The sequence below is a fragment of the Falco peregrinus genome, chromosome 5 (assembly GCF_023634155.1).
Source record: "Falco peregrinus isolate bFalPer1 chromosome 5, bFalPer1.pri, whole genome shotgun sequence".
Taxonomy (NCBI): Eukaryota; Metazoa; Chordata; class Aves; order Falconiformes; family Falconidae; genus Falco; species Falco peregrinus.
In genome coordinates this window covers 71901420-71915415 of record NC_073725.1, presented here as the reverse complement: position 1 = coordinate 71915415, position 13996 = coordinate 71901420, and the positions used below count along the sequence as shown (strand labels likewise).

Genomic DNA, 13996 nt, shown 5'->3' with positions numbered 1-13996 from the left:
TCCACAGCTCTCAAACTGTGATCCTTAGAGGACTTTAAGTTGACTTGAAGAATCACTTCTGGCACAGTGATGAAGTACCTCCCACTAAGCCTTGACGCTAAAGTGCAGGAAGCCTTAAAGTTCCTAGGTATCTTAAATCATCTAAATGAAAATCAATAAGCCTTTCTTTGCAGTCTTCAGATCTGCTTAGTTTCTGCCTAATGCTATCTTTAAAATACTGTGATCAATATCAAACCATATCAAAACTGATGTAAAAAACTGCAAAAGAGGACAGTACCAAAGAAAAACCATGGTAGCGAGTCCTTATGATAAATATTTGTATTACATCACATAAATCATAAATGTGGAATTTAGAAGCAATAGAAAGGTAATTAAGAAATCATTTACTTCATACCTGCCGCTTGCAATATTTTTTATGCCATTTGCTTCTTTCTCAACCTAATGAAATATAATTTGCAGTTACCCATTTGTAGGTCAAATGCACTGAACAGCAGAGACGTCACATGCATCTCTTCCTCAAGAGCATTCAGTTAATGAAATGTTGCCAGTAGGGAGAACTAATTCTGTGAAGAGTCACTCCTTACTGACCATTGCTAAAATGACAGTATCACAATTCCAATACAAAATGTGGCAATCATACAAACAATCTTTTAAAAACAACCTCCAAAGTATTAAGATTAAATAAAAATTAAGGCAGATTGGAACCCTTACGCCTGTAACATAAACGTTACATTGAAGTATCATTTAGGAATGTGTAAGACTTCAGTAGCTGCTTGGCTTACCTTGACTGGATGTTTCTTTCAGCAAAGTCTTTTTTACTTGTTCAAATAACTCGTCATGTGGACATTTCATTGCGATGTAATAAGCAGCAATCCTTATTTCCACATCTTCGCCAGTTGCTTGGTACAGCTGAACTAATATAGTATTCTAAGAGAAAAAGATAAAAATATAACCAAAAAAGAAAAAGACAATTATTATTTACTCCCCTAAAAGACCTTATGTATGCACTTTCAGTGCATGAGTTTTTCTTTCTGAAAGAGATAGCTATTGCTTTACACTTGACAAAGTCACTTCATGCAACATGCATACAAATGTATGCACATATTCTCTATTCTACCTTATCCACAAATTTCCAGAACAAACTGTCATTATGACCTGAATTCTGTACTGATTAATTTATTCAGGACCATCTGCAACACAGAGCCTCACTTTCTAGCGCTCCTGTTAATGATGGTTTTATTTGACCACAGGGGAGAGTTGTTCTATTGTATTTCACACATGCCACAGCTAATGCACAGACAACAATGGCTATGTTTTTGTTAACAGGCTATTACAATCATTACTTCTGGTCTCAATCAAAGGGTAGGACTGTAACAAATTTATTCTCTTCAATACTTCCTGGGGAATCAACACGTATGAGTTGTTTGGTGAACTGCTAGGGATTAAGATGTTGGTGACATACTAATAACATTTCTATTAGCATCTAACACCCCCAGTCCACCCACAGGGTGTCAGTTTAGCAGTTCATTTGCAAGACAATGATGGGGTGTATGACAACAACTGGACTTCATACTTTCAACAGGTTCAAGGAGCAACACCAAGCTTCATAACTACAGAATGAACAGATTACACCAAATCATGCTGCGATTAAACATTAAAAAGCAAAAGAAGATGCTTCTTCAAGTGCAAGTCCATGTGGAACCTCTTGTTCTTCCACAGCAGCACTGCCAGCTTTTCCGAGGCTAGCAATCCTGGCTTTGCTATTCTTTTTAGTATCAAATTATTTGAGATAAATAAGTTTTGTGTTTTGTTCTATTAAGCCATTAACAAAATGTTCTAACTGTGACGTCACAACAATTTCTCACATTAATACGCAGCATCTCACAGAATGATACAGTGAAACAGATGACAGGGAAAATCACGTACTGTGGGGTTTCAGCCATAATCCACACAGACGTAAGCCACCCAACTGAAGTAACTGTTTAAGAAGACATTAACATTACCTCAGTCACTGGTGTCTTACTTCAAATATAGCAAAGCATATTATAGGTCCATTCATGAGGGTGGTCCTGCTAAGCTCTCCAGCAGGAGAGGAGCTCTGCTGAAGACACGTTTACACTTGTTCCTTTATTTGCTTGCACATTTTATAACTATTCCAGAAAGTCAAAACTCTGGGACGGTGCCAGAAAGCCATCAGTCATCACCTGCTGGCAATAAATCACTTACCCTGACAGAACAGGGAATGCGCCTGAAAGCCTGGATAGCGGCTAGACGAATTTCGATCGGATTACTTTTCAGGGAAGCACACAAGCTCAAAACAGGAACTAACGAAGCTGCTGCCAGTCCTGCATTTCCAATGGCTTTTAACACCAGTTGCATCTGTAAATACAAAGCAAGGCAGAATAAAAAATTCTCCACATGTCAGCTGTACATGAAATTTTATTGCATTAATATTTTCTGTGCAAAATTCTCTGTTTACAATGATCCCTGATCATTTTGGGGGGGTTACTGCAGCCCCTAGTGTACCAGCTGTACTATGGCTTCAGCATGAGAATATACTATGGCTTCAGACTCACATGAATACAGATGGCTGGTTTAATGCTATATAGCACTTCTAAGTAAAATCTGGCTTATACCTGGTGGAATACAAAACATTCAAAAGAAACTGTGTCGCAATGTAATAGCAGGTCATGGATTTATTGTACAGTAGAAGTTTTTCAAGTACTTTAGTATTTTGACCCTTTTGTTCACAGATGTTTAGCCATTTTAGAGCATGTTACTGCTGGCAATAAATAAAATTTTAATAACAAGTTCTGTATTAAAGTTTAGAGCCCAGGGACATCAATGCATTGTGGTGCCTGACGCCCCTTTTACTGACAGTCCTCTAGAAACAACTATACTGAAGCCAGCACAGTTAAAATGTTAAAAAACCTTCCATAACTGTTTGGGTCAAAGACTTCCATTCACTGTTGGTTCCAGATATCAGGTGGGAGGTCTCTCCTATTCTGCTCTGCATACTCAGTGAAGTTGTCATAGTCAAAGATATCTCCCACACACATCTGCACACTCACTCACTGCAACATGCTGCTGAGTTTCAAGCGGCAGCTCCTCAGTCATCAGACAACCGTGTTTCAGCAGTAAGTTACAGAAGTTTTCAAGAAGCTATTCAGACTTGGGTAGCCTTTCTCAGCATGATCCTCTTCATCAGTTCCCTGTTTTGATTTACTAATCTCTTGGCTAACTTTAATCAGATTTGTTGGAAGAAAAAAGGAGTTAAAAAAGCGCAAAATTTTCATTAAAACAGGCAATATGGTAGGTGTACCGATTTTGGCTGGGATAGAGTTAATTTTCTTCATAGCAGCCTGTATGGTGCTGTGTTTTAGATCTGTGACCAAAACACTGTTGATAACTCAACAGAGTTTTAACTGTTGCTTAGCAGTGTTTGCACAGAGTCAAGGCTTTCTCTTTTCCTTACCCCACCTGCCCAGGGAGTAGGCTGGGTGTGGGCAAGAGGCTGAGAGAGGACACTACCAGGACTGCTGACCTGAATTTACCAAAGAAATATTCCAAACAATATGGCATTCTCAGTGATAAAACTGTGTGTGTGGAGGGAGTGGGGGTGATTCCAAGGTATGGTATCCAGGGCTCAGGAATTGGCTGGGTACCAGTGTATTAGTGGCGAGCAATTCCTTTTGCATCACTTTGGGGTTTTGCTGCGTGGGCTTTGGGTTGGGACCGGGGTGGGGTGGGGTGTCCTTCACTTACTAAACTGTCTTTATATTTTTTCTCAGCTTTGCCCTTCCGATTCTCTCCCCTGTTCCACTGTAGGGGGAGTAAGTGAGTGGCTGCGTGGCGATTAGCTGCCTACCAGGGTTAATCCACCACAGTAGGGCCAAGAAATTAGAGCCCTTCCCCACAGAGAAAGATTGCAATATAAACTGAACAGACATTTGCTTCATTTGGTCAACTGCTAGCAAACGGGCATGTATAGGCATCCAGTCCAGCAGCACAATCCTAGCTTGAAACCACCTGTGTGGCACTCTCCTCACCCAGCTGGCAGCAACGGATGTAAGTGGAAGCAGGGAGAGAGCAGATGCTCAAGCAACCATACCAACCCCACCGATAATCAGTTAGCAACACTGAAATCAAAGCTTCTCTTGAAAATCCCACTCCGCATCCATTTTTGGGAACTTAAATGGCTGTTTTGATTTTCTGAAATACTTCTAAGAGCTCAATAGAGACCAGTGAGGCACCTCTGAGAGACTCGAGACCACTCAACACCAGTGCAGTGATGCTTCTTTCCAATGGACAGCACAGACTTTAAAAGACACATTATCTACTGCAATTTTGTCTAATGAGAGTAATGCATCCCCAAACCATGCAAAATCTCAATTCTAACAAAATTAACTAGGTAATTTCATACAACACACAGTAAGAAACTGAAAACACACAGAGAAACTACGATTCTATGGCTAACATGAAGACAAAAGAGTTCAGCAAAGGAATGTCTTCCGTTTTTTTTAATCAAAATTTTGTTCAAGGCTCCCAATACATAAAATCTGTTTTTTTAAGTTATTCCTTCAATAAATGGGGTAAGAATTAAAAGTGAACAGACTGCTCACACTGCATGAAAAAAAATACAAATCCTGTGTGTTTAGCTTGCACACTGGAAAATTAAAGAGACACAAATATATGAGATAAGACTTAGCTCTTGGGCTCTTACTGTTATCTAATACGCTGTCATCAGTATGTCTGTTTTCTACGCATGATAAGGAAGAATCAATTGTTTAAATACATCATCAAAGAGAAGATATAAAGATATTTCTTCAGCAGCAAATGTCAATTAAAGATAAAAAGCCCCAGAACTGTGACACGAATAACTCCTAACTCAAGATCACACAAAGCAGCTAAGAACAATTTTCCACTCCTGTTAGTCTCCCAATATCATGACTGATTTACAGCCTGAAACACTGTAACTCAGCAGATCTTATTAGCCAGCAATAACACAGCTAACACTATCTGCAAATGAATTTGAATCAACACAGAAATAAGAAACTTTCATCAACATGTCATTTCACTGGGGAGTGATGGGTGTTCTTCATACTCATCGACACTAAAAAGCCTGCTTCATCAGAAGGCCCAAGATTTTCCCTTTTTTAAATACACAGGAACACCCATGCTGATAGGTTTTACTTGTTGGACTACAAAATTTTATCTGCCCATCCTACCAAAGAATATTCATTTACAAAGCTTGTATTCATGGCTTTCTGGAAATCCACTGAATACCACTGTCATCAAACAAGTTCTAGATCATAAAGGGAATAGCAAAGTAAAGCATAGTATCATATACTTCTGTACAAATGATACCTCACTGAGTTGTTCTGAATCTTGCACGGTACAGTTTCCTCCCAAAAATTTTCCAAGAGTCCTCATCACACTCTGCACAGCAGGTACACCATCACAGGAGTTGTAAGATGAACAAAACCTGTGTAAGAGAGTAGTTACTCCAAAGAAGCAGCTCCGACTTGCTCCTGGTGACTTCAGCAAAGGCTGTAAACAAGCACAAAAAGAACAGGGTGTTTCAGAAAAGTCATTCTCACAATTACAGTAACATGCTGTTGTGGTTTAACCCCAGCCGGCAACTAAGCACCACAGAGCCACTTGCTCACTCCCTCCCTCCCTGGTGGAATAGGGAGGATAATTGGAAAAAGGTAAAATCTGTGGGTTGAGATAAGAATAGTTTAATAATTGAAATAATAACAACAAAAATAACAGTAATAATTGTAATGGAGAGGGAGAGAGAGGAGTAAAACCCAAGGGGAAAAAACCCCACAAATGATGCACAATGCAATTGCTCACCACCCGGTGACTGATGCCTGGCCAGTCCCTAAGCAGTGATCAGCAGCTCCTGACCAACCCCCCTCAGTTTATATACTGAGCATGACATTCCACAGTATGAAATGTCCCTTTGGCTAGTTCAGGTCAGTTGTCCTGGCCCTGCTCCCTCCTGGTTTCTCGTGCACCTGCTCACTGGCACAGCATGAGAAACTTGAAAAGTTCGTGATTTAGAGTAAGCATTACTTAGCAACAACTAAAACATCGGGGTGTTATCAACATTATTCTCATACTAAATCCAAAACACGGAATAAAATTAACTCTATCCCAGCTGAAACCAGAACTCACATCATAGAAAATAAATGTATCAAAATATTTACATACTCAAATTCAATCTCAACAATATGTGTTTTCAAACAACCCTTAAAGGATTTAAACAAGCAAATAAAAAAGGACAACCCTGCAAAGATATAGCAGAAAATTCTTCCACCTTCACATGCGGGCTAAATTAGTGTCAATGTGACCTAGACTTCTGTTCTCATGAGAAATCACACCCTGCATGCTTAGGAAGGAGTGTGAACACAAACTATTTTCCAGGACCCTCAAAACAGTAAAACCCTCACCAGTACACAGTTTCTCTATGTTTCACTTCAATACTTAGCAAAAAGCACTGACAGCTCAGTAAGTCCCAGGCAGTTTACTGATTTTTAGAATGAATTTAGTTTTTCTGTCCCATAAACCTGCAAATTCCAAATTTCTGTATCCTCTGAAGCAAGCCTGTTACTATTGAAAATCCCACCACTTCAACCAAAGTGAATCTGTGAAGCCCAAATGAACTCAAGATTAATTCTTTCATGCAGATGCTGTGGAAAACCTGTTCACACAGAGCTGTTTTTTGTAATCCTGGTCAGAACCTGTATGATTGGGAACAGCAGGCTGTGATATACCCTGCAAGATTCTCCACAGCTGATCAAGGGTTCATTAGCACACAAGCCAAATGGGCATAACATTTTATTTAATTACAAAATATTCTTAATGGCTTATTTAAGCTAGAAGACTATCTATGATTTTACCACTTGCAGCTTCACAAAACAACATAGCAAGTTCAACTTCAGACTCTAAAAGCATGACAGATTACTGTATAAACCCAGCAGAATAACAGATCTTTAAAGGAAAGATATACCATGAAATGGAGCCAGTATTATTCTGCATACAATTAACTTAGTTAAGCAAAAATGTCAAAAACTGCAACAGCCCTGCATATACAAAGGATTGAAATGTCTCCAGGTGCTAAATACAATGCTTGCAATGGACCAAAGTGGAGAATAAATCTCTCTATCCAAAGCAGGGAGTAGCTGCATCATCCTCACACTGACCTGACCTTGAACCTCAAAACTAATTAGCTCAAACCAGTCTCTGGAGTCTACAGGGTAGTTTGCCCTTCTTATTTTTTTTAAGGCTACAAACACAAATCAAGCTCCAGTGACCAAACATGACTGCATCTTCTTTGGGAATCAAGATTAAAACAGCCAGTAGTTTCACCACCAAAATTAACTGAACAGATAAGAGTTTTGTATAAATCTGTGAAAAAGACTTACTGTAAAATACAAAAATTACGAGCCAGCTAGATTAATGATAAATTAAAAAAGAAAAGACAACATCCACTCACAGCAAGAGATTCGATCATGCCTGCGGTGGGTTTAGGAATGAATGAAAATGACCAGAAGAAATATTCCACTTTGTCTTCCTCAACTTCTCCAGAAGCTATAACTTCTTTCATTAGGACAACACACGCCTCTGTAGCACAAGATGGGAGAGCATCTACTAGCGGCTGCCTGTAACACAAGAAAAAAGTACAGCAAATCTAAAATTACCAAAATACTTAAGAATCAAAGAACAAACACATTGAGGTTAGGCTTCTTTCAGAGTAAACAGAACTCCACTGACTTAGCAAATGCCAGATTCCATAGAAACCTATGTTATCCTTTGGTTTAGTGACCTTACAGAAATATGCCTTAGTCAAGATGTGATGAAGTGTATTGTGTTTCAAGAACTGTATGTAACCCAGCTTTTAAGAAAATATGCAGTTGCTTTCTCTGAAAATTATGCAAAAAACATATCCCAAGTTTGACTTCTAAAGACTGAGGTACCTTGAAGCACTGCTTTTTTATTAAAGTGGGCTTTTTGTTTCATTTCACCAATAAAACCCAAAAATATTTAAACTGAATTGACTAGCTTTTACTTCCTGTGCTTTTTTAGACCTTACCTAAGTGGAAAGGTTACACCAGCATGACGGCCAATACACATTTCAGCTCTCGAGTCCCTCTGCAAATATTCTGTACCTAGCTCCTATACTAATGGATGGACACTTTTGCATTAACTTGGTCGCAGTTACACTAAACTGGGCCAAAAAGCCCTCGTGTTAGAGTAAGAGAGTAGTCTGCATGGGATTCTTTTTAGCTCCTAAAGTTAGTAACGTTGTCCTGAGTAGAATTAAACTTAATATAGAAAGAGGCAGAGTAGTTTACTTTCTGATATTGAAGAATATTAGCATGATTATTTGTCAAAAGGTGAGAATAAACCTAAGCCAAAACAAAGTTTGCCCCTTTTGCATGATGTAAAGTTCAACATATTGTCACAAACATAAAACTGGCACTAATTTCAAACAGGCTGATGACATTTTGCACTAAAACCAAGTAAAAAACAATTTTCTTTGTTTGCCCTTTTCAGAATACTGATTTTGGAGGGAGAAAAATTTGATTTTAATAACACTGGATTAGTATTTCAGAAAGTCTCATTGGATCAGAACTATTCCTGACTGCAGAGGAGTGGAGACCTTGAACTTCAAAGCTACAGTTCAATGATCAGTATAAAACATCCTGAGATGAGGCTGCTACTGAAAGATGTGGCTCCACCACGTCCATACTCCCAGCCTAATGTCTGTTGTCTCTCCTCCATGAGTACTAAAGGACACTGAAGGTACAGATCCAGGCAAGCCTTTTCATAACAAATGGCAGTAGACAATTAAAACCAGCAGCACTGGTTTCCACTTAAGTAACGACTCTAGTTTCCTCTTCACACTGTTCCTGAAACAGGAAGTCTGCAGGAACAGGCCAGTCTGTTTTGTACACAACATTCATTCAGTAAGGACATCCTCCTATCACATAAAAAAGATCTGCACTACATATTCTTCCTTGAAAGCGCTCAAAATTTAAATCCAACATTTGGGCATGGATTTAAAACATTAATCTACTTTAAATATTTACAAAATATTTATTTTCTATATGGGGGGGGTGGGGGTTAAATGCTATTACTAAAAGGGCCTTACCAGTTGTCTCTGCATTTAAACGAAGATCTTTGCCACAGCACTTTTAAGGCCTCAAGAGAAAGATGTCGAAGCTCAAACACAAGAGTCATGAAAAGGTCTGCAGCCTGTAAGAGAGCACAACAACAGAAGTGTGGAAACCAGCGTCAGAGAACAGAGCACAACAGACTGTGGGTTATACCAATACTGCTGTTGATTTACAAGGCAACCTGAGAGTAAAACCTCCTCTCTACCCTGTGGCCCTATCTTCCTTCCCTCCCTTGCTTTTCTCTTCAGGCTGCAAACATAAGGAGAAGGGGTTTCTTTTATGATGTCAGTCAGTCCCTCAAGCAACAGTGCGCAATGACCACTACGCACACCACTAGCATACAAATGAATAATGAACCAAAATGCAGCACTACGGTTACAATCCAGAGAGGAAGGTCATAATCTTCTCTGAGTTTGTACAGCAAGATCCTGATTTATGGCCAGAACTGCTGACATAGCCTTAACACAAAATAAAACAACAGTCAAGCTAACTTTGTGTTAATATTAAGTTTATGAGAAAGATCATTTAACTGAGGTTTGGACACTGCTTAAAAGTTTTGCCCAATTACCTCTGATGCTGTGTGAAAACATTCCATCTTACTGCGGAAAAGCCCAAGCATAACTGCTTTTACCTCTGCAGGCAGCACAGGATCAGTTAAAAGTGTGGCAGCAGACGAGCTGTCCTCCCTGGCTAAGCTGAACCGCTACAGCTACAACACACAGCAGCTATTTTACCTACAGTACATAACCATACACACTTTTCAGTGTAAATAAATTCTAGCCCTTCATTCGTAAGCCGCTCCTTGCTCTTGTGCGAAAAAATGAAAAACCTAAGTATTTCAGTCTAGCTGTACAGTTGAAGCTGAACAGTTCTGTTTAACAATTTATTTGTGTGTGGCTGAAAGAAATTATGAGCAATTCAGAGCTGATCCATGCTTTTCTATTAAGTGAAGAAGCTACCTGTAACAGACTTTACATCTTAAAAAAGCCACTACTCCCACCTCCTACTTAACTTATATGGCATTATCAGCTTAAACAAGTATTTTTCGAAACTACTGTCTTGAGGTACTTTTGGATGTGTATTACATTGCCAGCAATAATTTTTATTTTCTAAAATGTGATGCTAGCAATCAAATTAATCAAATATTGAACTGAACACATTATCAAGATGACAGAAGCCTTTATTTTTATGGAATACAAACCTTTCAGTGTCATCCGGACTCAATCCAGGCCCTGTATTACCTACCCAACGTATCCTCTGGTGAGAAAAGAGGCTCTTTTCTCCTTTTTTCAGATTATTTTCATTTGCACATACACCCTTCATCACATTGTTATTCTGGCCTCAGTAGAAGCTTTTTGGAAAACAGTATTTTAAAGGCTAACTAGCATGTAGATGTGTTCCTCTGAGACCTGACCCAAATTTCAAGAAGGGAGATAGGTCTCATTACTTGAAAAATTAGCAGAATGTGAAGTACAATAGCGTGTATGCTCATTTTAACCTAACTTTATAACGTACAAGTTTTAATTATGTTTGACGTCATACAGACTCATTTCAATCCTTTATTCACTTTAGATGTGAAAGGCTTAGACATCGAACTACTGCTCTGGTTCCAAAGAAAACATTTTTCTTTGTGCAAAAATCATACAAACAAAGTCTAATTCCACCAAGTCACACATCCAAAGGCCTGGGGAGAGACCTGCTTGGACCTCCTAACCTTCCTTCCAGAAGCAATGAAAAATTGGAATAACTCAGTGCCAGCATTTTATATTAAGTTAAGACTGAAAAGACATTTTAAGAAAAAAGCTATCTTTCCGTAAGAAGATGGAGTAATTTGTTACCATGCTGTTTGATAGGCTGAGGGAATAATTTGTCAAAGCTAATACAAACATTGTTTGGTTTTGTTCTTTTGGGACTTCTTTCCTTTTTAGCAATAGTATATTAATTTAATCAAATTGGAATTTATTCTTATAATGAGGCTTACCTAGGTATGAATTCCAATAACATTTATAATTCCATAGCTAAAATTCAGTTAGATCCACATGTATTCCATTCCATTCTGTTCCATTCCATCCCATCCCATCGTTACATTTAAGGTCTATTTTAAAAAGAAATTACCAAACCCAGTGAAACACATTACATTTCATGGTCTATGAAATATTCATAGAATTGTATTTGTTCTTCAAAAGCATTTTTTGTGCCTTGTGTGCATTTTTACACACATGCAAATACACTACGGGAATCATGATTAAGGGAGCTGGGGAGCCTCACAGATGTCATCACAATGAGCCACCTGAGCTCATCAGCTGGAGGCCACAGCGCAGCTCAAGATAAAATTTCCAGACTGATGTATTTCCAGGTGATATAATTTTAGACTGTAGACTGACTTCATTCTGCTTCACACCTGCTGACTAGACAAGCTCCCACCTAGTAACAGTGCAAAATTTTGCAGAGAAACAGCTATTTTTACTTTCTTATAATAAAACTTTAGAAGGAATTGTCTGGTCAGGGGGGCTGTTTTTAAGGTAGGTTGCACTGAAATCGAGCTGTCAGATAAACAAGAACCTTATTGTAAATTCTTCTATTTGTAGTATTGTAATAATAAACTACATGGATGTCGCGACAGAGGGAAGACACAGTCACTCAATATGAGTGATCAGCAGACTTCGTTTATTGTGCCTTACAGTCACCTTTTACGCCTTCTTATAATTAGCTCATACATATTACAAAAGTTAAGCTCATTATTGGTTAGTTGCCTAAATACCAAGCCTGCCCCTAGTTTCTCTTCTGTAGTTATCTGTTCCCACCTGCAACATTCTTTTCCCACCGAAATCTTCCTGTTATTGTGTAACAAGAACAGCCAAAGACAGTGTATTTTTGCTTTACTTCAGATAAGCTGAGAGCGATGTGCATTTTTGTCCAGCCAGCTGGACTATGTCTATGTGACCCTTTTCAGCTAGCCAGTTATCCACACATGGAAATCTGGCTCCCATTCCAACTCCTAAATGAAACATAAGGAAGCCTGGCTTTTAATCTACATAGAAGCTTGCTTTTCCTTCTATCTGCAGACTTACTATAGCTCTATTAAAAAAAAAAAATAATCCTCTGGAAGCACAAACATAGTATAGTTTAGATTGGAAGTTAAAAGTAGTAAAATGCTTTCCAATAGGAATATTTCTATTTATGGTATATACAAACACCCTTTGAACGCTTGACACCTTACTTGCTGCCAAGTATAAGTCCATGTAAACACAAGGGAGGTTGCTCTGAAATATGTTCAATGAACATCTTTGTTCTTGCCTACTAATTTATGATCTCAATGAAAGTGTGAGGCCTTCTCTTCAGTAAATTTAGTATATCCCTTTGGAATTACATAGCTGCTGCTTCTGTATGGAACGTCTGGTTTTCAGCTGTCTGATTTCTTTTTTCAACTATATATACATTAAAGACCAAGTGTTTTCCTTGAACTGAAGACCAAGAGTAAAGTCAGATGGAGGTGGCACAGTGTTCTCCCTGAAGTCTACTGGTTAAACCGCTACGGTTATTCTCTCCCCGCCACAGCAGAACCTCCCTTCCTTCTGATCCTCATCAGTTCTTTCTTCTTTGGTTTCTTACCTTGCCAGTTAACCTTATTTCACCCTCAATTTTGTAATTTGCCTACTCATGGACCAGGTTTAAGTGACCTAACTGGCCTTTCCCAATACTATCTTCTAAGGCTTTCCAGTTCAAAGCAGACAAAGACTTCTGTTTCTGGTAAAGCTGTTGTTACAATCATACAGAAAAAGAACACAGTCTAATTTCAGAAAGCAAAATCAACCATGTAACTACAGTATCTTAATTCATCTTGATAATCAGAACATCTGCCTCACCTGGGAAATATTCTGTTATACTCCCTACACCCAGTTAGAAACATGCAAATCCTAACCCCCAGCTAGCTAGCAAACAGCAATTAGAACGCTTTATGAGAAAAACAAATGGTGAGACCGTGCTCTAAAGGGAAACTTTGGGGTCAAACTGGGGTACAGGAGTTGGGCAGTGTGAATCTGACCCACACTGCTTAAGAGTACACAGCCACATTCACCAGACATACCAATCCAGCATCAAAATTCAGACAGCCAAATATAAATGCAGCCCCTAGCAGAAGCTGTATGACAGGCTTACTTCAAGCCTCTCTGAAGTGAGGGTCCCTTCTCCCCATCCCTTTGGCCATTCTTTGTCAGCATGAAGCTTGTGCACTTAACGGTCCATTAGTTAATCTACCTCCACATTGAAATTCAATCTTGTCTCATAATAGTATCAAAAAATTAAACAACAACTTTGCTCCCTTGGAAATGACACTGTCTCCACCCCCATTTTCTCATCCCTTCACTGTTTCCCCTGGAGTTGGGGATTTTGTCTTGCATTTATTTTTGCTTTTGTGTCCTGAAAGAAATGCATAATCTCACCTCATTCAGAGCCAAACAATAAGGGGACAAACAAGCTATACATGCATAACAGCAGAGCTGTCTCCCAAGCAACGCTGTGGGCATTCCCATAATTTCTTTCTTGGCCCAAAGGACATGGAATGAGGGATAATAAAGATCCCCTTTGAAATGTCTTGTCACACAGAAGGAACACCCTGAAATGGCGAAAATGGCAGACAACCAATCAAACCTTGTGCTGGGACAGGCATATGATGAATAATTCACCTCTTTTCTTAGGCAGTGGCACAGACAGCAGCCACTTGTGCTAATCTTAGTAATTTACAAAACAAATTCCCCACACAGGAAGCCAGTGGGCCGCTTTGGATACAGAACTGACATCCCACTGTT

General features: G+C 39.0%; 1 protein-coding gene across 1 annotated transcript in view; it reads right to left on the bottom strand.

Moving 5' to 3' along the window:
* Positions 1-13996, bottom strand: part of LOC106112882 (uncharacterized) — a 106453-nt gene that overhangs the window by 73321 nt on the left and 19136 nt on the right. Inside the window, exons 9-13 of the mRNA XM_055805921.1 lie at positions 9164-9267; positions 7505-7670; positions 5368-5550; positions 2227-2379; positions 783-927 (exon numbers count right to left, since the gene is read on the bottom strand). Coding sequence (XP_055661896.1) covers positions 783-927; positions 2227-2379; positions 5368-5550; positions 7505-7670; positions 9164-9267 — 751 coding nt within the window. The remainder of the gene's footprint in view (positions 1-782; positions 928-2226; positions 2380-5367; positions 5551-7504; positions 7671-9163; positions 9268-13996) is intronic.